The sequence below is a fragment of the Strigops habroptila genome, chromosome W (assembly GCF_004027225.2).
Source record: "Strigops habroptila isolate Jane chromosome W, bStrHab1.2.pri, whole genome shotgun sequence".
NCBI lineage: Eukaryota > Metazoa > Chordata > Aves > Psittaciformes > Psittacidae > Strigops > Strigops habroptila.
Genome location: NC_044301.2, coordinates 12,529,879 through 12,553,010, shown reverse-complemented (window position 1 = coordinate 12,553,010; position 23,132 = coordinate 12,529,879). Strand labels below are relative to the sequence as shown.

At 44.3% G+C, this 23,132-nt stretch overlaps 1 protein-coding gene and 1 pseudogene across 1 annotated transcript; both read left to right on the top strand.

The window, feature by feature from the left end:
• Positions 1–3,195, top strand: part of LOC115619246 — a 53,890-nt pseudogene extending 50,695 nt beyond the window's left edge.
• A 335-nt stretch (positions 3,196–3,530) lies between these two features.
• LOC115619245 (glycine cleavage system H protein, mitochondrial-like) lies at positions 3,531–22,813 on the top strand. Its single transcript, XM_030511295.1, has 5 exons — positions 3,531–3,633; positions 18,451–18,530; positions 19,695–19,758; positions 21,327–21,458; positions 22,684–22,813. Exons 1-5 carry the CDS (start codon positions 3,531–3,533, stop codon positions 22,779–22,781), a joined length of 477 nt encoding a protein of 158 aa, XP_030367155.1. The 3' UTR covers positions 22,782–22,813.
• Positions 22,814–23,132: the final 319 nt, after the last annotated feature.

The window sequence follows — 23,132 nt, the reverse complement described above, 5'->3', positions numbered from 1 at the left end:
GTCCTGTAAAGGGCAGTCCTCTGACAAATGAGACCTGCTGCAGCCTCACACTGCCTGACTTCACATTCCTCATCTCTCTCTCCAGTGCTGACACTTTAGTAACTGAGTAACTTTAGGCATTGGTGTGGCCACAGGCAAAGCAAGTGATCAGATCAGTTCCATGGCAAAGCCTGTTGTCACATCATGCAAGTAATGGAGCTGTGAAAGAAAGCAGCAGAGGGATGGAGAAAAGGTGAGATTGCAGCAGTCTCCATTTAAATCAGACACAGTAGGCCCACAAGATACAAATTAAGAAAGTAGCATCTTGGTTACTGAGGGCAAACAAGGAGGTTGCCTATTTGGAATGATCTGTGCACTGAAAGCCAAGTGTTTGTGACTATGATTAATTTGGTCAATTATGCAGGGATAAATCTGCTCCATGGAGGTGGGCTAAATTACTTTCATGTTTTATCATGTATTTGCATACTTTTACATATCTAGTGGCTGAGCAGATATAAGACATTCTCATATCCATGATAAAAGGTCTTACAGCTAAACACATTCAGAAAGTGTGAACCCAGTTCTTAGTTCTTCTTCTGTGACCTTATCTGGTGTTTCCCCTGTTTGTAAACAAAACAAAACAAAAAAACCACAGAAAAAGCTTCATGGCTCCAGTGACAAGCTGTGAGGGCTTTCTCTGCATATACAGCAGTCATTAGCTGATTTTGCAGCAAGAACTCCGATTGCGACACAAGATATGCCTTCTTCCCTCTGCAGACAAACTTGATATTTGGCTGGAAGCTCTACTCTTACAAAACTCTCTTTGATTCAGCAGAGACCATTGTCAGTCTTCAGCTGGAAAACTTCAACTATGATGAGGTACCACCTCTAATTTTCAAAGTTTAGTACTCTATAATTGGCATCTCAGCTATCAAATATGCTTTGACCCAGCAAATAGAAAGACTTTCAATTAGTGCTAGACATTAATCTAATTTTGGAAGCTCCACAGCTTCCTAAAGCAGACACATTTCTCATCAAGAAAAAGACCCCAAGCGAAATATATCTCACATCCCATTTTGACCATCAGTCTCAGACTCAGGATGATCAGACTCAGAATGAACCTTGCATTGAGAAAGGTGTTCACATTTTAACTAGATATGTTACTTATTGATTACAGAAAGTTAAGAGCAATTTCCTTAGAAAGCTACAGAGAGAAATGAACACACACCCATCAGCTTCCCAAGAAAGGCAAAGCCTTCCACAAGGGAACTTTATGTTACATTTGTTTTTATTATTCTTGAACTTTTCATTAAGTTCTTTCAAATATTACAATATCCTTCAAACAGCTCTTTGTGGATTAAGCTAGTTCTCAGACATCTCTGACTCTGAAGTCCTCCTTGGTGGATGTTTTTAGACCACAGATCCAACAGGGTATGGGTATCTTTGAAGATCAGTAATTTGGCACAAAGTTTTTCACATCTTCATCCCACTCGTTATTAATAATCAAAATATATTCCTAGGATATAGCTTACATGAAAATTATAATTTTTTATTTTTACACAACCCTTAGTTTATGTCTATGACAGTCTGACTGGGCTTCTTTGTAAAGCATACAATAAAATAAGAGCATACAGAGATTTCATCTATACTTTGAAAGCTGAGGCATGATGTTCTGTGCATAAACAGGTCTCCAGGCTTGTCAACTTTCACGTGAAATTTTCATACCATTACAATCAAATGCAAATACTTAAAAAACCCCAAAGATTACCCATATTAATATATCATAGATATAAAATATTCTATCATCTTTGTACTATATCATACCACTAGCTGTATCGCAGCCAGCAAGGGAACTCCAGGCTCATGTAACAAGATTTCCATGGGCTTTGACAGAGCCAAAACTTCCTCACCCATGTTCATAGAATCATAGAACACAAAGTTGGAAGGGACCTCAAGGATCATCTGGTCCATCTGGGACTTTTGTCTTGATAAAAATATTGGCATGATGTTTTGCTTTGGCAGTTACTCATAGTTGTGGTTTAACTCCTGCTCTGCTTAGAGTGAAAGTTGGCTTATCTCACCTCAAATAGTGATTTTTTCTTGCGACTTTTTCCGGCTTCAGCAGAGACTGTATCCACTTCTGGTCTATGCATCCAAGTAACTTACTTCTTGCTGTTATTTCAGGCTTCAGAAGAAGAGAAGATTGTTGATCTAATGCTAATGAAACTTTTCAGTTTCTTCAGGATTAAATGCAAGAAGGAAAAGAAGCCAGTCACTAACAATCAACTGGAATCACCCATCAATGATTAAATAATAGCCACATCAAAAAGTCGCTTTGTGGGTAAAAGATTTACTTTTTAACTATCAGCTGCAGTAGCTTGACTTAGGTTATCATAGCTTCTGACTAAAACACTGTGGCATTCAACTAATAAACTGTTGTCAACATGTTATTTAGGAGTATTAGCTAAGAAATAGCTAAGCCTAAGACAAAACGTCCCGCGTGTGCTTCCTGTAGAGTTGGCACCTGTATTTAATAAACACGGAGCGTTTGTTGCATGGTTTGAGCTAAAGTCACTCGCTTTCCGCCGAACAAGCGCCATGGGAAAACAGCAACTTCCGAAAACCGCCATCCTGAAGGAATCCAGCCACAGCCACCCCTCCCGCGCGCCGTAACGACCGCCCCTGGCATGCCCCCGTGAGGTGGGAGCTTGGCGCGGCACCGCCCCTTCGCCCCAGTGAAGATGGCGTGGCGAGCACTGTGGTCGAGTGGGTTGGGTTTGGTGCCGCGCTGCTTGTATTTTTTGCCAATGCCGTTGCTACTACGAATGCCCGCGGCTCGGAGGCTGGTCACCAGTTCGCTGGTGCTGTCCGGTGAGTGGCAGAGTCGTCGGTTGCGCTCTGTCAGGACTGCCGGGAGGGGAGGGAGGGAGGGTGGGTGGGTTGCGGTTATAGCCGGGCCGGCCTTCACAGGGTGCGGGTCACAGCCGGTGGGGGCTGAGGCGACCCCGCTCGGTGCGCGAAGTAGTCTTGGAGCGTGCCTCTCCGCCTGCCTGGACCCGGCGAGCAGAAGCGCTCTGTGTGCGGCGCGCCCGGAGCTTCCGCGGCTGGGAAGAGCAGGATGCTGCAGTCTTCCCCGGGCTGGGGCCGGACATCTCCACCCCGGGTGGGGACTGGGAGGGCTCTGCAAGATGGCTGAAACCCGGCGAGGGCTCGTAGCTGCAGGGGGCAATCAGAGTGCGATTTCACCTGCCCCAGGTGCTAACACTCCCGGTTCCTCCTCCTCCCGTGAAGAGTGGGTTCGTCTCTGTTAATTGGCAGAAGACTTTTAACCTCCTGTCCATGATGCAGCTTTTTAGCCAAGTGGCCCTGTCCTATTCCAACCCCAGCCAGGGGCTTTGCAAAGTGGGGCGAGCATGGAGAACATGAACTTGATAAAGGAAGCAGGTAGCTTTTCTTAGAATCCTTGTCCAAGGAGCATTAGCAGCAGGACTAGAAAGGGGTACAGCCGGGTGGATCGAGGAGGCAGGCCAGCAGCAGTTAGGTTGGGTGGGATGACAGGAAACCTGAGTCAGGTTTTTAGGGCCTTGGGCCTGTTCGGGCTAAAGAAGTTTGGCTCTGCCTCAGCAGCTCCTGTGCAGCACAGCTACAGAAGTGGTAAGGCAGGAGGTGGACTTGCACATTAGTGCTTGGTGTGATTTTTGCACTTAATGTAGTTAATTCTGAAAGTATCTGCTGCTGTCAAAGCTCCCTTTGAATGAAAGTCTGAAAAATAGTCAGTGGTACCCCAGCAAACAAATTTTGAAAAGGTAGAAGAGGAGAATATGCTATAAAAGTAATGATTGCCACTAAGAAGAGATCATAAATTTCCTTCCAGATAGTTAAAAAGATAGGTTAAAAGACTGTCTTCTGCACCAAGTGAGAGAAACTATATTTATTAGTCATTATTTGCAAATCAAGTAAAAAATTTAAGCTTTTTTCACTATTCTAATTAATGTACCCATTATTTTTTTCTATAGCTATAACTTGAAGCAATAACAAACGATGCTTTTATTTTAGGCAGAGAGGAAAAAATTTGTATGCTTCTTGGTGGAGGTGTGAGTCTTCCTTCACTCTTCAGGTATATATTTATGAAATACTTAATAGAGGCAGGCTAAGCTAAGTGAAGGTCTGAATTCAGAATGTGCTAGTTGAGCTGAAAGCGAAGTCCTGTTGAAATGAAGCTAGAGTAAATTTCACTGCTCTCCTGAAAAAGAATGCTCACAGAAGAGAGTTGGTATGCTTTGACAGTTCATATTTGTTTAATTTGATTTATTTAGTGGGCGGATGACATAAGATCAAAGGTCAGATTTTGAGATTACTTATTAACTCTTTAATTTGACCTTTATTTGCAGTGGTTTTGTTGCATGCTTAGAATTTTTCATTTCTTTTTTCTTTCTTCTACAAGAAACTTAAGCGTTCTTCCTACTGTTGAGAACATTTTACTGCTCTGTTAGAAACTGATTGTGGAAGTCTTCTGGTTTTCTTTTATTTTTAACCTTGACTTATTAACTAATCCTATGCAATATTGATATCCTACATAAAAAAAATAGTGGTTGGCTTTTGTGACATGTGTAGTGTCACAGATTTTCAGCTTGGGTTTGAGATAGTGTCATTCTCCATTCTTATGGTTCATCACTCAGGAAACTAAAGACCAGTCAGTCACACCTCTGTGCCTGGCAGGATCTTGGAGCAGATTCTCCTGGAAAGCATGATAGGGCACATGAAAAACAACAAGGTGGATGGTGACAGCCAGCATGGCTTAACTGAGGGCAAATCCTGCCTGATCAATTTGGTGGCCTTCTACAATGGGACTATGGAACTGATGGACAGGGGCAGAGCAGGTGACGTCATCTACTTGGACTCGTGCAAAGTGTTTGACACTGTCTCGCATGACATCCTTGTCTCTAAACTGGAGAGACATCAATTTGATGGACGGACCACTCAGTGAATAAAGAAGTGGTTGGATGGCCGCATGCAAAGAGTTGTGGTCAACGGCTCAATGTCCAATGGGAGACCAGTAATTAATTCCACAAGAGGAATTAGAGATGTGTGCAAGGCTACGGGAATATGATGTCATTGGTATCACAGAAACATGGTGGGATGGCTCCTATCACTGGAGTGTCGGAATGGAAGGTTACAGGCTGTTTAGAAAAGACAGGCCAGGCAGACGGGGAGGGGGCGTTGCTATCTATGTCAGTGATAGGCTAGAGAGTATGGAACTCTGTCTGGGGATGGGTGATGAGGTAACAGAGTGTTTGTGGGTCAGGATCAAAGGGAGAACAGCAATGGGGGACAATACGGTGGGGATCTGTTACAGGCCGCCTGATCAAGAGGACTCTGTGGATGAAGCACTCTACAGACAGATAGGAGCAGCCTCACGCTCGCAGGCCCTTGTCCTCATGGGGGACTTCAACCATCCTGACATCTGTTGGAGGGACGGTACGGCCCAGCAGAAGCAATCCAGGAGGTTCCTCGATTGTGTGGAAGACAACTTCCTCTTTCAAGCAATAGAGGAGCTGACAAGGAGAGGTGCCATGCTGGACCTTGTGCTCACCAACAGGGAGGGACTGGAAATGTGACGCTCCAGGGCAGCCTTGGCTCTAGTGATCACGAGATGGTTGAGTTTGAGATCCTCAGGACAGTGAGAAGAGCATGCAGCAAGCTCACTGCCCTGGACTTCAAGAAAGCAGACTTTGGCCTCTTCAGGAACCTCCTTAGTAAGGTTTCATGGGATACAGTCCTAGAGGGCAGGGGGGCCCAAGACTGCTGGTCGATATTCAAGGATCACCTGCTACGTGCTCAAGAGTGTTGCATCCCGACTAGAAGAAAGTGCAGCAGGAGGGTCAGGAGACCTCCATGGATGGACAAGGAGCTGCTGAGGAAACTTAGAGGGGAAAAAAGAAGCTTATAGAAGGTGGAAGCGAGGACAGGCGGCCTGGGAAGAATATAGGAGCATTGCCCGGGAAGCTAGGGACCAGGTTAGGAAAGCTAAGGCCCAGCTAGAATTAAGTTTGGCAAGGGATGTAAAACATAACAGGAAAGGATTCTATAGATACATAGCAAATAAAAGACAGACTAGGGACAATGTGGGCCCTCTCCAGAAGCTATCAGGAGAACTGGCTACCATGGCTTTGGAGAAGGCTGAGGTTCTTAATGACTTCTTTGCCTCAGTCTTCACCAGCAAATGCTCTGACCACACCACGGAAGTCTTGGAAAGCAAATGCAGGGACTGTGAGAATGAAGACCTTAAGCCCACTGCAGGAGAGGATCAGGTTCGAGACCATCTTAAGAACCTGAACGTGCACAAGTCCATGGGACCTGATGAAATCCATCCACGGGTCCTGAAGGAGCTGGTGAATGAAGTTGCTAAACCACTGTCTATCATATTTGAAAAATCCTGACAGTCAGGTGAAGTTCCCGATGACTGGAAGAAGGGTAATATAACCCCCATTTTCAAGAAGGGGAAGATGGAAGACCCAGGGAACTACAGACCAGTCAGCCTCACCTCTGTGCCTGGCAAAATCTTGGAACAGTTTCTCCTGGAAAACATTCTAAGGCACAAGAAAGACAACGAGGTGGTTGGTGACAGCCAACATGGTTTCACTCAGGGCAAATCCTGCCTGACCAATTTGGTGGCCTTCTATGATGGAGCCACGGAACTGATGGACAGGGGCAGAGCAGTTGATGTCATCTACCTGGACTTGTGCAAAGCGACACTGTCCCGCATGACATCCTTGTCTCTAAATTGGAGAGACATCAATTTGATAGATGGACCACTCGGTGGATAAAGAACTGGCTCGATGGCCGCACGCAAAGAGTTGTGGTAAATGGCTCGATGTCCAGTTGGAAACCTGTAACGAGTGGTGTCCCTCAGGGATCGGTGTTGGGACCGGTCCTGTTCAACATCTTTGTCGGCGACATGGACAGTGGGATTGAGTGCGCCCTCAGCAAGTTTGCCGACAACACCAAGCTGTGTGGTTCGGTTGATACACTGGAGGGAAGGGATGCCATCCAGAGGGACCTTGACACGCTTGTGAGGTGGGTCAATGCCAACCTTATGAAGTTTAACCAAGCCAAGTGTAAGGTCCTACACCTGGGTCGGGGCAATCCCAGGCACTGCTACAGGTTGGGCAGAGAAGAGATTCAGAGCAGCCCTGCAGAGAAGGACTTGGGGGTGTTGGTTGACGAGAAGCTTAACATGAGCCGGCAGTGTGTGCTTGCAGCCCAGAAAGCCAACTGTATCCTGGGCCGCATCAAAAGAAGCGTGACCAGCAGGTCGAAGGAGGTGATCCTGCCCCTCTACTCTGCTCTCGTGAGACCTCACTTGGAGTATTGTGTATGGTTCTGGTGTCCTCAACATAAAAAAGACATGGAGCTGTTGGAGTGAGTCCAGAGGAGGGTCACGAGGATGATAAGGGGGCTGGAGCACCTCCCATATGAAGACAGGCTGAGAGATCTGGGGCTGTTCAGCCTGGAGAAGAGAAGGCTGTGTGGAGACCTCATAGCAGCCTTCCAGTATCTGAAGGGGGTCTACAAGGATGCTGGGGAGGGACTCTTCCTTAGGGACTGTAGTGGTAGGACAAGGGGTAATGGGTTCAAACTTAAACAGGGGAAGTTTAGATTAGATATAAGGATATAAGTTCTTTACAGTGAGGGTGGTGAAGCACTGGAATGGGTTGCCCAGGGAGGTTGTGGATGCTCCATCCCTGGTGGTGTTCAAGGCCAGGTTGGACAGAGCCTTGGACCATGTGGTTTAGGGCAAGGTGTCCCTGCCCGTGGCAGGGGGGTTGGAACTAGATGATCTTAAGGTCCTTTCCAACCCTTACGATTCTATGATTCTATGAGTAATGAGTGGTGTTCCTCAGAGGTGGGTGTTGGGACCGGTCCTGTTCAACATCTTTGTCAGTGACATTGACGCTGGGATTGAGTGCACCCTCATCAAGCTGGCTAATGACACCAAGCTGTGTGGTTCGGTTGATGCGCTGGAGGGAAGGGATGCCATCCAGAGGAGCCTTCACATGCTTGAGAGGTGGGCCAATGCTGACTTTATGAAATTCAACCAAGCCAAGTGGGTCGGGGCAATCCCAGTGTCCTGGGTTCAGCTACAGCAGTCATTTTTTTTCTCCTTCTTAGTAGCTGATGTAGTGCTGTGTTACTGACTTTCAGCCTATTAACAATGCTGATAACACTGATGTTCTTAGTTCTTGCTTAGTAATGTTTACTCCAACCAAGGACTTTGTCAGTCTCATGCTCTGCCAGGGAGGAGGGGAAGCCGGGAGGAAGGAGAGACAGGACACCTGACCCAAACTGGCAAATGGGGTATTCCATACCACAGCACGTCATGCCCAGTATATAAACTAGGGGGAGTTACCCGGAAGGCCCAGATCACTGCTTGGGTCGGGCTGGGTGTCGGTCAGCGGGTGGTGAGCAATTGTATACTCTCCTCTTGTTGTTTCCCTTATCAGTATTATTATTGGTGGTAGTAGTAGTTTTGTATTATACCTTAGTTACTGGATGGTTCTTATCTCAACCCATGGGAGTTAAATTCTTTTGACTGTCCTCCCCATCCCTCCAGGAGCAGGGGGAGGAAGAAGGGGCGGGGAGTGAGCAAGCGGCTGTGTGGTTCTGAGTTACTGGCTGGGCTTAAACCATGACAGTTCTTTGTGGCGCCCTATGTGGGGCACGAAGGGTTGAGATAACGACACATCTGACAAGAGTGTGTCTAATAGTAATTGTGATAAGCATTCATTGTTTTGGGTTAATAGTCATCACAATGTTGATTTATTTGCGCTCAGAGTTGTTGCGCTGTATTTCAGAGTTTCAGCATGTTGTACCTTAATTTCAGACAGTATTTGCTGCTTTAGTGTTTATCGGCTGGGGAGCCTGGGCTAAGGTTATTGTTTCACTGTACTTCATGGTAATGATGTATAACACAATAGATGGATCATGAAACTGGTCCGGCTTGCGTTCCCAGCGTGGCCATCACCTCTATACTTTGGGAGGTATATAATGAAATTTTTTAGCAATTACTTTTTTTTTTTCGTCCCCCCTCGTCGGGGGTTCAACCTACGAAGGAGGCATTCCCTTACACCCTCCGCTCCCCCACCAGGCTATTTACAACAGCATTTCAGAATTCTGAAGGTTTTGGATGGCCTTTGAATACCCTTGAGACCTGCCTGCTGATTGTGCTGGGGATCAGCATGTTGGCACACATATGGAGGGTGGTTTACCCACGGCCATCCCACCCTGGGAACACCCTATTTCGTTTAATCTTGAAAGTTAAGCAGTATCGGGTTCAAATCTGGTCTAGGGTTAGACGACGATATAGGAGGACCACCAAGAGATTTTCCTCGAGGCAGGACAGTCATGAGTGGCAGGGTGTGTGGGATAGTATGGGCAAGTACCTAGGCCAGTGGGCCCCTCCAGTGCTTTGGAACTTCACCCCTGAACAAGTGCAAAATCTGGAAAAATTAGTCAAACATTTAAACGAGGTGTGCTGTTGTCCTGGTTATACCAGAGAGGGACAAATGATGGCAACGTGCTGGGGCTTGTCCTACACCTACAGAGCCCTGCTGAACAGTATCCAGCACCTTCAAAGGGAAAAAAATGTCTCTGGATCTGATGGCAAAGCAACAGACAAGGCAGCTACTCCAACTACAAGCACAGCAGCTACACCAACCCCAGTGACAAGCACAGCAGCTGCTCAAACCCAGGCAACAGACACTGCAGCCACTCCAACCCTAGTGGCAGACACTGCAGCTAAACCAAATGGCCAGTTTGTGACGATATCTGTTGCCCCTGTAAGCAATGGGAAAAGCAAACGAGAGGCACAAAGAGCAACCTGTGCAGCGAAGAAAGATGAAGTCCCAATGCATTTACTGCAGGGGACAGCATCTGAACGAGAGTTACTACTAAGTGGATCAGAGGAAGAAGAAGAAGAGGTGACTTCTCAACCCCAGACCTTGACCGAGCTGCAGAATATGCGAAAAGATTTCACCCATCTTCAGGGGAGCACATTGTCACCTGGTTGCTCTGATGCTGGGACAATGGGGCCGACAGTCATGAACTAGAAGGTAGGGAAGCCAAGCAGCTGGGATCACTTGCTAGGGAAGGAGGAATTGACAAAGCAATTGCAGAAGAGAAGCGAACCCTCAGCCTTTGGAGGCAGCTCTTGGCAGCTGTGAAGGAAAGGTTTCCCTACAAGGGCAATGTAATGAGTTTCTCAGCTAACTGGACCACAATAGAGAGAGCCAGATGCTGGGAATGCATCCGTAGATCCAGATGAAGTTGAATGTACATGACGTATGTGGTGGAAACTTAGACGGAGTGCCCTATCATCATATGCCCACTCATTGGCATCAATGACCTGGAGTGAGGCAGCACCACCAACAGTGGATGAACTGATTCGTCAACTCCGAGAGTTCGAAGACAGTTTCACCCCTTCCATCATTTCAGCTATGGAAAAACTGTCCCAGGAGTTCAAACAATTGAGAGATGATTTATCCCATCTATCCAGCTCCCCACGTGTGCCAACCCATGTGTCAACTATGAAGAGAAGGTGCCCTACTGCTCAAGAGAGAAAATATAGGAGGTACATGCCACAGGCCACCCTATGGTTTTACCTGTGGGATGATGGAGAAGACATGAGAAAATGGGATGGAAAATCTCTAGCAGGAGGCCCTGACTTGGATGGTAACAGAATAGGAGTATTTGACCTTGATGATAGAGCCATGTGCCTCTGAAGGGAAAAGAAAAAATAACTTTGAGAAAGTTATCTGAGTGAAGAGACATAGTTAGTAGAAAAGCAGGGACTTGGCTTACAGAGGCTGTGCACGTGTAGGTAACACCTTAACCAGTCATCGTATAGCAGGGGTGTGTGAACAAAGGCTGTACCCTATCAGGAGTTGCCTGGTGGCAAAATACATCTGTTAGTGTAGAACAAAGGGTTATACCTATTAGGAGTTGCCGAGTGGCAAATGCTACGCCTTAACCAATCAACGTATAGCAGGGGTGTCTGAAGAAAAGGCTAAACCCTATCAGGAGTTGCCTGGTGGCAACCGCTTACATTTATTACTGTATAAATAAGGCTCTGTTAAAGCAGTAAAGATCTTTGGTCTGCAGATCGCCAGAGTCCGTGCCTTAATCTCCACAAAAACCTACCTCAGTTTCGGAGCAATGAAGAGGAAAACAATGGTCAAGGATGATCCTCCCAAGAAAGTTGCTGCTCCATTCTCTGGTGAGCAGTTTCCCAGATGGAGTGGAAGAGCAGATTTTACTCCTATGATAAGGAATACTAATCGCTTTCCACAAGAAGGAAGTGGACAATCTTATGATCACTATTAGAGGGGCCCTGCCTCCAGCCAGGTGGAGGAGAGGGACAAGTGGGTTTACTGGACTTTGTGGATCAGATGGCCTGGCACATCAGTCCCACAGAAGTATAAGGCTCTAGTAGATACCGGTGCACAGTGCACCCTGATGCCATCAAGGTATCAAGGGGTGGAACCCATATATATTTCTGGAGTGACAAGAGGATCCCAGGAGTTGACTGTACTGGAGGCTGAAATCAGCCTGACTGGGAGGAAGTGGCAAAAGCACCCCATTGTGACTGGTCCAGGGGCTCCATGCATCCTTGGCATAGACTATCTCAGGAGAGGGTACTTCAAAGACCCAAAAGGGTATAGATGGGCTTTTGGTATCGCTGCCTTGGAGACAGAGGAAATTAAGCAGCTGTCCACCTTGCCCGGTCTCTCAGAGGATCCTTCTGTTGTGGGGTTGCTGAAGGTTGAAGATCAATAAGTGCCAATCGGGACCACAACAGTGCACTGGTAGCAATATTGCACCAGCCGAGACTCCCTGATTGCCATCCATAAGCTGATCCATAGACTGGAGAGCCAAGGAGTGATCAGCGGGACCCACTCACCCTTTAATAGCCCTATATGGCCAGTGCAAAAGTCTAATGGAGAGTGGAGACTGACAGTAGACTATCGTGGCCTGAACGAAGTCACACCACCATTGAGTGCTGCTGTACTGGACATGCTAGAACTTCATTATGAACTGGAGTCAAAGGCAGCCAAGTGGGATGCCACAATTGATATTGCCAATGTGTTTTTCTCAATCCCTTTGGCAGCAGAGTGCAGGCCACAGTTCGCTTTTACTTGGAGAGGCATTCAGTACACTTGGAACCGACTGCCCCAGGGGTGGAAACACAGCCCTACCATCTGCCATGAATTGATCCAGACTGCACTGGAACAGGGGCAAGCTCCAGAACACCTGCAATACATTGATGACATCATGGTGTGGGGCAATACAGCAGAAGTAGTTTTTGAGAAAGGGAGGAAGATAATCCAAATCCTTCTGAAGGCCGGTTTTGCCATAACACGGAGTATGGTCAAGGGACTTGGAGAGGAGATTGACTTTTTGGGAATAAAGTGGCAAGATGGATGTCGCCAGATCCCCACAGATGTGATCAACCAGATAACAGCAATGTCTCCACCAACTAACAAGAAAGAAACACAAGCTTTCTTAGGTGTTGTGGGGTTCTGGAGAATCAACATCTCAAATTACAGTCTGATTGTAAGCCCTCTCTATCACGTGACCCGGAAGAAGAATGATTTCAAATGGGGCCCTGAGCAACAACAAGCCTTTGAACAAATTAAATGAGAAATAGTTCATGCAGTAGCCCTTGGACCAGTCTGGATGGGGCCAGATGTGAAATAAGTTCTCTATACTGCAGCTGGGGAGAATGGTCCTACCTGGAGCCTCTGGCAGAAAGTTCCAGTGGAGACTTGAGGTCGACCCCTTGGCTTTTGGAGTCAGGGATACAGAGGTTCTGAGGCCAGCTCTACTCCCATTGAAAAAGAGATACTGGCAGCCTATAAAGGGGTTCGAGCTGCCTCAGAAGTGATTGGAACTGAAGTGCAGCTCCTCCTGGCACCCCGGTTGCCTGTGCTGGGCTGGATGTTCAAAGGCAGGGTCTCCTCTACACATCATGCAACTGATGCTACATGGAGTAAGTGGGCCGCACTAATTACACAAGAAGCTCGAACAGGATATCCCAGTCGTCCAGGAATTCTGGAAGTCATCATGTAGTGGCCAGAGGGCCAAGATTTTGGGATGTCACCAGAAGAGGAGGTGACGTGTGCTGAAGAGGCCCCACCATATAATGAACTGTCAGAGAGTGAAAAGCAATATGCCTTGTTTACTGATGGGTCCTGCCCTATTGTGGGAAAGCATTGGAGATGGAAGGCAGCTGTGTGGAGTCCCTGGGACAAGTTGCAGAAACTGCTGAAGGAGAGGGTGAATGGAGTCAGTTTGCAGAGGTGAAAGCCATCCAGCTGGCCTTGGACATTGCTGAATGAGAAAAATGGCCAGTACTTTATCTCTAGACTGACTCATGGATGGTGGCAAATGCCCTGTGGGGGTGGTTACAGCAATGGAAGCAGAGCAACTGGCAACGCAGAAGTAAACTTATCTGGGCTTCTGCACTCTGTTAAGATATTGCTGCCTGGGTGCAGAACCTGGTGGTGAAGGTACGCCACGTAGATGCCCATGTACCCAAGAGTTGGGCCACTGAGGAACACCAGAACAACCAGCAAGTGGATCAAGCTGCTAAGATTGAAGTGGCTCAGATGGACTTAGATTGGCAACATAAGGGTGAATTATTTTTAGCCCAGTGGGCCCATGACACCTCAGGCCATCAAGACAGAGATGCAACATATAGATGGGCTTATGATGGAGGGGTGGACTTAACAATGGACGCTATTACCCAGGTTGTTCACGAATGTGAAACGTGCTTCAGTGAAGCAAGCCAAACGGTTAGAGCCTCTCTGGTATGGAGGACGATGGCTGAAGTACAAGTATGGGGAGGCCTGGCAGATTGACTATATCACACTCTCACCGACCCGCCAAGGCAAGCGCTATGTGCTTACCATGGTGGGAGCAACCACCGGATGGCTGGAAACATACTCTGTGCCCCACGCCACTGCCCAGAACACTATCCTGGGCCTTGAGAAACATGTCTTGTAGCGACATGGAACCTCAGAGAGAATTGAGTCAGAGAAAGGGACTTATTTCCATAGACACTTGGGCCAAAGAGCATGGCATTGAGTGGGTATATCACATCCCCTACCATGCACCAGCCTCTGGGAAAATCGAATGGTAGAATGGGCTGTTAAAAACTACCCTGAGAGCAATGGGTGGTGGGACTTTCAAACACTGGGATACCCATTTACTAAAAGCCGTCTGGTTGGTCAGCATGAGGTGATCTGCCAACAGGGCTGGCCCAGCCCAATCAGAACTTTTACGTACCATAGAGGGGGATAAAGTTCCCGTGGTGCGCATAAAGAATTTGTTGGGGAAGACAGTCTGGGTTATTCCTGCTTCAGGTAAAGGCAAACCCACTCGTGGGGTTGCTTTTGCTCAGGGACCTGGATATACTTGGTGGGTAATGCAGGAAGATGGGCATGTCTGTTGTGTACCTCAAGGGGATTTAATTTTGGGGGAAAACAGCCAATGAACTCAATTGTATTCTCTTGCCTGCTCTATAACACTTTTATAGCCCACCAGCTAGATATCTTCAGGTCACCAGCAACTGACCCTGACTTCCCTCCGATCATCACCCCAAGAAAGAATGAATTTTGATGAAACCAGATGAGCTCAGCAGTGATCTGACGAGTTCGGCGGTGTCATTAGCAGGCAACAACCCATCACTACACACTGTCCCTCCTGCTCTGAAAGACTATTACAAGAGATGGAGCCTGAAATCATGGACTGGATGAATTCACGACCTATATAGGGATTGGTCCATGGACTAAGGAATGATATCTCTTTCTTTGTGGGTGTTGAGGGGGGGGGTGTGTGTATATATATATAAAAAAGACAAAAGCGATGTTATATTGAAAAATATGGGATCTGAGCATGACGTGAGTGGTGTGGAATAAGGGGTGCATACTGTCCTGTATTCAGCTATAGCAGTCATTTTTCCTTCTTCCTAGTAGCTAGTGCAATGCTGTTTTTTTGTTTTTCAGCCTGGGAACAATGCTGAACACCCATGTTTTTAGTTGTTGCTAAGTAACGTTTACTCTGACCAAGGACTTTCTTAGTCTCATGCTTTGCCAGGGAGGAGGGGAAGCCGGGAGGAAGCAGAGACAGGACACCTGACCCAAACTGGCTAAAGGGGTATTCCATACCACAGCATGTCATGCCCAGTATATAAACTGGGGGGACTTACCCGAAAGGCAGAGATCGCTGCTCGGGTCAGGCTGGATATCGGTCAGCGGGTGGTGAGCAATTGTATCCTCTCCCCTTGTTATTTCCCTTTTAATTATTATAATTGGTGGTAGTAGTAGTGGTTTCATATTTTATCTCTGTTACTGGACTGTTCTTATCTCAACCCGTGAGAGTTACGTTCCTTTGATTCTCCTCCCCATTCCTCTGGGAGTGGGGGGAGGAAGAAGGGGGGGGGTGAGCGAGTGGCTGCGTGGTTCTTAGTTACCAGCTGGGCTTAAACCATGGCACCCAGGCACATCTGTAGGTTTGGCGGCAAAGTGATTCAGAGCAGGCCTGTGGAGAAGGACTTGGGGGTGTTGGTTGATGAGAAACTGAATGTGAGCTGGCAGTGTGTGCTTGCAGCCCAGAAAGCTAGCTCTATACTGGGCTGCCTCAAAAGGAGCGTTACCAGCAGGTCAAAGGAGGTGATCTTTCCTCTCTACTACTCTACTCTTTTGTCGTGCTTTAAGCCCAGCCAGTAACTCAGAACCATGCAGCTGCTCGCTTACTCCCTTCTTCTTTCCCCCCTGCTCCTGGAGGGATGGGGAGGAGAATCGGAAGAATGTAAACCCCATGGGTTGAGATAAGAACAGTCCAGTAACTAAGGTATAATACAAAACTACTACTACCACCAGTAATAATAATTGTAAGGGAAATAACAAGAGGAGGATATAAAATTAAAAGGGAAAAAGGAAAACTAACCTAAGTGGTGCGCAATACAATTGCTCACCACCCGCCAGCTGATACCCAGCCTGACCCAAGCAGTGATCTGGGCCTTCCGCATAACTCCCCCCCCGGTTTATATACTGGGCATGATGTGCTGTGGTATGGAATACCCCTTTAGCCAGTTTGGGTAAGGTGTCCTGTCTCTGCTTCCTCCTGGCTTCTTGTTCCCTTCCTCACTGGCAGAGCACGAGACTGAAATGTCCTTGATCAGATTAAACATTACTTAGCAACAACTCAAAACATTGGTGTGTCCTCAGCATTGTTCTTGGTCTAAAGTTGCAAACACAGCACTGCACCATCTACTAAGAAGGAGAAAAATAACTGTTACAGCTGAACCCAGGACATCATGTGAGACCCTACTTGGCATACTGTGTGCACTTCTGGTGCTTTCAACGTAAGAAGGACATGGAGCTGTTGGAGGAAGTCCAGAGGAGGACCATGAGGATGATAAGGGGCCTGGAGCACCTTCCATATGAAGACACGCTAATAATGTTGGGGCTCTTCAGCCTGGAGAAGAGAAGGCTGCATGGAGACCTCATGGCAGCCTTCCAGTATCTGAAGGGGGCCTACATGGATGCTGGAGAGAGACTCTTCATTAGGGACTGTAGTGACAGGGCAAGGGGTAGTGGGTTTAAGCTTAAACAGGGGCAGTTCAGGCTACATATAAGGAAGAAGTTCTTTACATTGAGGGTGGTGAGGCACCGGAATGGGTTGCCCAAAGAAGTGTTCAATGTTCCATCCTTGTCCGTGTTCATGGTCAGGTTTGACACAGTCTTGGGTGACATGGTGAGGTGTCCCTGCCTATGGTGGGGGGGTTGGAACTAGATGATGTTAAGGTCTTTTCCAACCCTAACCATTCTATGATTACTCATTTGCCAAGAAGTTCCTGCGGGTTTAATGTCTTGACCTAAAGTTATCTAAGACTTTTGATTTCTTTTGTTCATCAGAATGTGTCTCGAGACATTTTTGTAGGTAGAAATAATGCTAGCTGAAGTTCTCTGAGGTTTTGGAGTGAGAATTCATTGAAAAATACTTCATATTTACATTTTATTTCTGATGTTTCATGTACTATACTTACAAAAGCATGTATTGCCCTATTGAGGTCTATAAAACTTGGGTCTTCTTCAAAGACAAACTATTTTATCTGAGACTTGCTTCTCTTAAACGTGTTCAGGCATAAATGACATGATCACTACAGCTGAAACAGCTTAAAATATGACTGAGTTAGAGTAGAAAGATTGTAGCAGGTCTATAGAGAAAATTTGTATTTTCTTTCATGTTTAGAAAATATACAAGGATTTACAGAACTATAGTTTCTCTAGCTGGTATAAGGAGTCCAGCCTAGAGGAAAAGCCTGAGGGAATAATTTGGAACTCAAGGGAAGGTCCAGCTGTACTACTCTAGTGCTAATCACACAGGGAGCTCTGTTTAAGAAATTATCTTCTCCAGCTTCTGGCACATCCCTTGCCTGATTGGATAGGTGCTACAAGTGAAAATTAAAAATATTTTAATAAAAAAGGGGGAGATATCTTTGTGGAAACTATGGAACTGAGAAAGCAAACAAAGCAGGGTGAAAATGCTCAGAGTAATAAAAGTTCCAGGTAAAATGTCAGTGAAAAAAATGTTGCCTATTTCACGTGCTTCTTTTGAAGCTTCTCCGTATGACTTTATAGGAAGAATTTCTAATAATAAAAGCCGGTACAAGCTGCCCTGAATGTTATAGATCTAAAATATATGTAGAGTTGCAAGATTGCTGTGAAAAGACTTAACAGGGTCTTAATCATGCTTATTTTAAAACTATACAGAATAACTGTGTTTTTCTCACAGTAACAGTAGTAACAGCGAGCAAATTCTTTTAAGTAGCAGTTGCCTGTATGAACGGTTTTATTTATTTACCCTGTATCAATTTGCCTTAATTTTACACAGATCTGTGACAACATTAAACTGAGAGAAATAGGCTCTATAGGAAATGTCAGGGGAGGGAAGGGAATCAGTCCCTTTTGCTAGTTAGGTTGTAACTCTTTTACTTCATGGCTCTATAAGTACTTTGAATGAAATGCTGTAATACTGATGCTGTTTCTAACGGTCATTGACCCAGGCCTTCCCTGGAATAATAAAGTGGTTGTTGGAAACAAACACTAAATATACCTGAAAAGTCACTATGCTATCATAGGAATGAGTACACATATGCTTCAGACTTAGACTTTTGTTTGAAGTAGTACTCTCAGCAGAACACCTAGTGAGTTTCTATTGCATCACTAAGCATGTCATGAGCAAAACAAAATGCTTCTGTAAATTTTGTCCTGTTTAAAATGTTTTCCAAGAAAAACTAACAAAACTGACCTCAGTAAAAAAAAGTTTGACCCTGCAAATGTGTTACTGTATTTAAGTGAGTAATATGTCACTTATTTCTGAAATATCAAGTTTGTTTCATTTTAGCCCGCAAGTTCACAGACAAGCATGAATGGATATCTGTTGAAAATAGCATTGGAACAGTAGGAATCAGCAATTTTGCACAGGTATCGATCCCTCCCCCCTTACCGAAGTCTGCAATATTTATTTATGCATACCTGCTCTTGTCCTTGCTCTTTGCACAGGTTTTTTTTACTATTCTAACTGCATATGCTCTCCACTGGGCATGATTTTTGGACTTGGTTCTATCACATTTTTTGTGAAGTGAATGCTGCTTCAGCATCCTGATAAATTCTTAATCATTTCAAATTGAGGCTATGGAGAGCTGAACTTGATGAGAAATTCAGTGGTTCAGCAGAATTCAAAACCTCCTTTATTACTTGAGTTCTTATAGGCCTGAGGAGTTCATGGCTATGTAAGAGGATATTGTGCACTTTTTAGGTCAAATTTCCCTTGAACATGAATATGGTGCAGTCCCTCTGGCTAAAGAACAATTGTGAATAGTAGTACAACATGGTATATATTTCTTACTCTAGGATAGGAATTCCTTTGGATTTTTTGTTTTGTTCTTGTGCAAGTACTTGATTTGGAATAGTTGTAGGCAAATTCAAGGTAAGATTCACTGTATGTGAAACTTCAGAAAATCTAATGTGAGAAGCTATTGATAAAGTGGAATTAATGCTTTGTAGGACAAACAGCGTTTCTCATGATCTCTGTTTTCTGTAAGTAACACTAATACTCTGTAAGATCCCTAGACTTTTGTGAGATGGGTTACATTTGTCAGTGAAGAGGCAGATGCCTGTTCTGGTTGAGCTGATCCTTATGATGATAAGGCTCCTCATTAAGTCAGTCAGGACAAACTGTCCAGCTGTCTGTGTGTCTGGAGTGGAATTGCTGCATTTTCTTTTTTTGCACTGGAAGTAACAAAAAACGAATTCCCTCCAATCATTGGGAATGTTGTCCTTTAAAACAGTTGTTACTCTAGCTGATGTGAATAAGATCAGCCGATGTATATATACCTTGTAACTCATCATGAGGGTTATTAGCACTGTAATATATAAACAATAATTTGGCATTTGGGGCATGATAACAAACCTTTTCCAAGTTAAATGTTTAAAAATAAAAAGTGAAAAACATGTAGGCCTTAAAGAATGAGAACTAAATTTGGAGACAGAGATTACTTATATACAGATTCTGGAGTTACTGTATCGGATCTCTCCTACGTATAGTTCCTTTAATGTGTGCTTTGATCCTTTTGTTTTTCTTTTAAGGAAGCATTAGGAGATGTTGTTTACTGTAGTCTTCCAGAAATTGGGACAAAATTGAGTAAACATGGTAAGTTTCAGCTCTAATTTCTAATGAAGTCATTATTCTACTCATCCCACTCTCCCTTTGCAGAGATTAATTTTGCAAAGTAATCTTTATGTTCATTAATACCATTACAAATCTTCTGGATGCAAAACAAATTCGGGTATTTCTACAAGAGACATTTATTTTAAATGATCACTGTCAGACCATGTGTGGTAGCAGAAAATACCTGCTTATTAAACTGTGAAGACATTTATTAAAAAAATTTGAAATATCTTTTTGTAATAACTTTACCTATGCTCTGTTTTAAAAATTTTTATGCTTTGATTTGGACTTGCTAGTGTTCAGGCTGGTTTATTTGTAATTCTGCAGTTAAGTATTTCATGAGTTGCACAGTGTGAAGCATCTAATTGATATCAAGCTCTAATTTTTCTGTGAACATACAGACTCAGTAATTTTGGGGGTATCAGCTGTAATCATAGGTTTTTGCTCATTAGTGATGTACAAATTGTTACATTCTTAATTAAGTTGTGTAGTTTTCCATGTTAAAGAAGGGTGGGCATTAACAGGTAGAAAGGAAAAGTTTATTCCTGTGCTTACAGAGAGAGCTCTTTGCTAGTATATGAAGAAGTTGTAATTAGCTTTAGAGGTTGCAGAAAAAGAATAGAGAGTTACTGAGGTAAAGTAGCAGGCCTTTCTTTTTGCCATTCTCCTTTGTGGAATAGGTTTGTAGTGAACTGTTTTGGCCAAATCTAGTACGTCACATTGAATGGTGAATGTTAGACAAAAGGTCTTCCTGTTTTAGGGTTTTAATTAACCAATTTGTAGTTTTATCTGAAGGAATTTAATTTCCATTTAGTTCCTTTCTACACATTCTGGCTTTAGTCTAATTCCAAGCTTTCACAGAACACGTTGTTCTCCGATTCCTTGTGCTGCTGCCTATCTACTCTTTTGACAGCTCTGTTCCTCCAGCCTCTGTCTTGTTTCCTTGTGGCTTGGAGTTACTCAGGACTAACATTGCTCCAGGCACCATTTCCATAACTGCCTACAGAACAGAAAAAAGGGAAGAGCAGCTGGGTGATTCCAGTATGGTGCTTCTGAATACTAATGTGTGTTTTCTGAGTGCAAATGTAACACTTGATAGTGTTTCTGAAGAAAAACTGGCATTCCTCAAATAGCGTCTGTGTATTTTATAACCAAATTATATATAAAAATGTTTGAATTGTAGATAAAAGGGTTATTTAGGTCTTTTTGCCCCAAGAGCTGGATGTGATTCCTTCTAACCTGATATCCTACCATAAGCTGTAGGGCTTTAGCTGAAGGATCAGTCTAAATGTAAGAAATTTCTGTCCCTTCTGTAGTGGCCAGATAGCTAATGTTATGCAAGTTCCCCAGAATAATTCAGGAGCATAAATATAAAATTTAACTGCTGATCATTGTCATAAAGTTGGTGACTTCAATCTCTGACAGTTTTCCTTGCTCAAGATCAAGATACTTCTTCAATAGCTAGGTCATCACCAGAATGTCTGACTAAAAAAAACCTAAGTGCTTTATATTCTCATCTTAGAATATGATAGAACACTTTTGTGTTTCAGATGAGTTTGGAGCTTTGGAAAGTGTGAAAGCTGCTAGTGAACTCTACTCTCCTCTCTCAGGAGAAGTGACTGAGATTAATGATGCCCTTGCAGATAATCCAGGGCTTGTCAATAAATCCTGTTATCAAGATGGTAAGAGATCATTTTTATCTTTTGATAATGAATACCACCTGGATTACTGCTAGCACAAATGGCTCTTCAATTCCTAGTTCTTTCAGTTTAATGGTGTGGAGGTGTCATAGTTTAAGCCCAGCCAGTAACTTGGAACCATGCAGCTGTTTGCTCACTTCCCCCCCCCCCGCCAGGCAGGATGGGGAGGAGAATTGAAAGAATGTAAATCCCACAGGTTGAGATAAGAACAGTCCAATAACTAATGTATAATATAAAACTAACAATAATAATAATAAGGGAAATAACAAGGGGAGGGAATATAAAACTAAAAGGGGAAGGGAAAAACCAAACCAATAAACAGAAGTGATGCACAATACAATTGCTCACCACCTGCCAAATGATACCCAGCCTGACCCGAGCAGTGATCTGGGCCTTCCGGGTAACTCCCCCCAGTTTATATACTGGGCATGACATGCTGTGGTATGGAATACTCCTTTGGCTAGTTTGGGTCAGGTGTCCTGTCTCTGCTTCCTCCTGGCTTCTCATGCCCCTCCTCACTGGCAGAGCATGAGAGACTGAAAAGTCCTTGATCAGAGTAAGCATTACTTAACGCACCAGTATTTTAGTTGTTGCTATCAGCATTGTTTTCAGACTAAAGCCGAAACACAGCACTGCACTAGCTACTAGGAAGGAGAAAAATAACTGTTACAGCTGAACCCAGGACAGTATCCACCCCTTGTTCCATGCCATTTGCGTCATGCTCAGGTCCCACATTTTTCAATATACCATTGCTTTCTCTCTCTCCCCACATGAGACAGATATAATTCCTTAGGCCATGGACCATCCCTTTAATGGTGTGGAGGCTTAAATGGAATATATTGAATACAGTTCAAGCCCAGTAAAATTTAACATCAAAGTATTACTATATTCTTGTCTTTTCTGACAGCTGTTTTAGTGTGTTCTTTTCAGGCATAGGCTGTGGTTGCATTTAAATCTATTTCTCTTCATCGCATTTCTCTCAGACAGCTGGTCTGGCTCAAAAGGCCATTTCTTATGACAAGTTGTTTATTCATTTAAAAAAAAAATAAAAAATTATTAAAACATTGTTTTGCCTGCACAAGAAATCCTGTTGATTGTACCAGTGTTAGAGGGCTTGTAGCCTACTGGGCGTACTTTTCTAAAGCAGAGACATGAATTAATCTTTCTCATAGGATGTTAGCAATTGTTTTTCATTTCCTAACTACAGGTTGGCTTATCAAGATGACTGTGGAAAACCCTGCTGAACTTGATGAACTGATGAATGAAGATGCCTATGAGAAATACATAAAATCCATTGAGGACTGAGCTGGAATAATGGAATAAATCCATATAAAATATTTCCATGTAGTTTGTCATCAATCACTGAAGTACAGAATATCCAGTTTTGGCAACCTGAAAAATACTGCTTATGATCACATATACAAGGCCATAAATAATTACAGTGATAAAAACATTTAACATCTCTATATCTGCAAGGGGTTTTTATTCTACTGTCTGATTTATGTAACTTCAGGATGTTCTCTATAATATTTTGGGAAACACAATTTATTTGCTAAAATATATACTTTCCAAGAATGATTTGACAATCAAGTTTAGTAACAACAGCCTTAATATGGTAATTCTGTAGTTGGCACATGACCATTTTCATAACCTGGA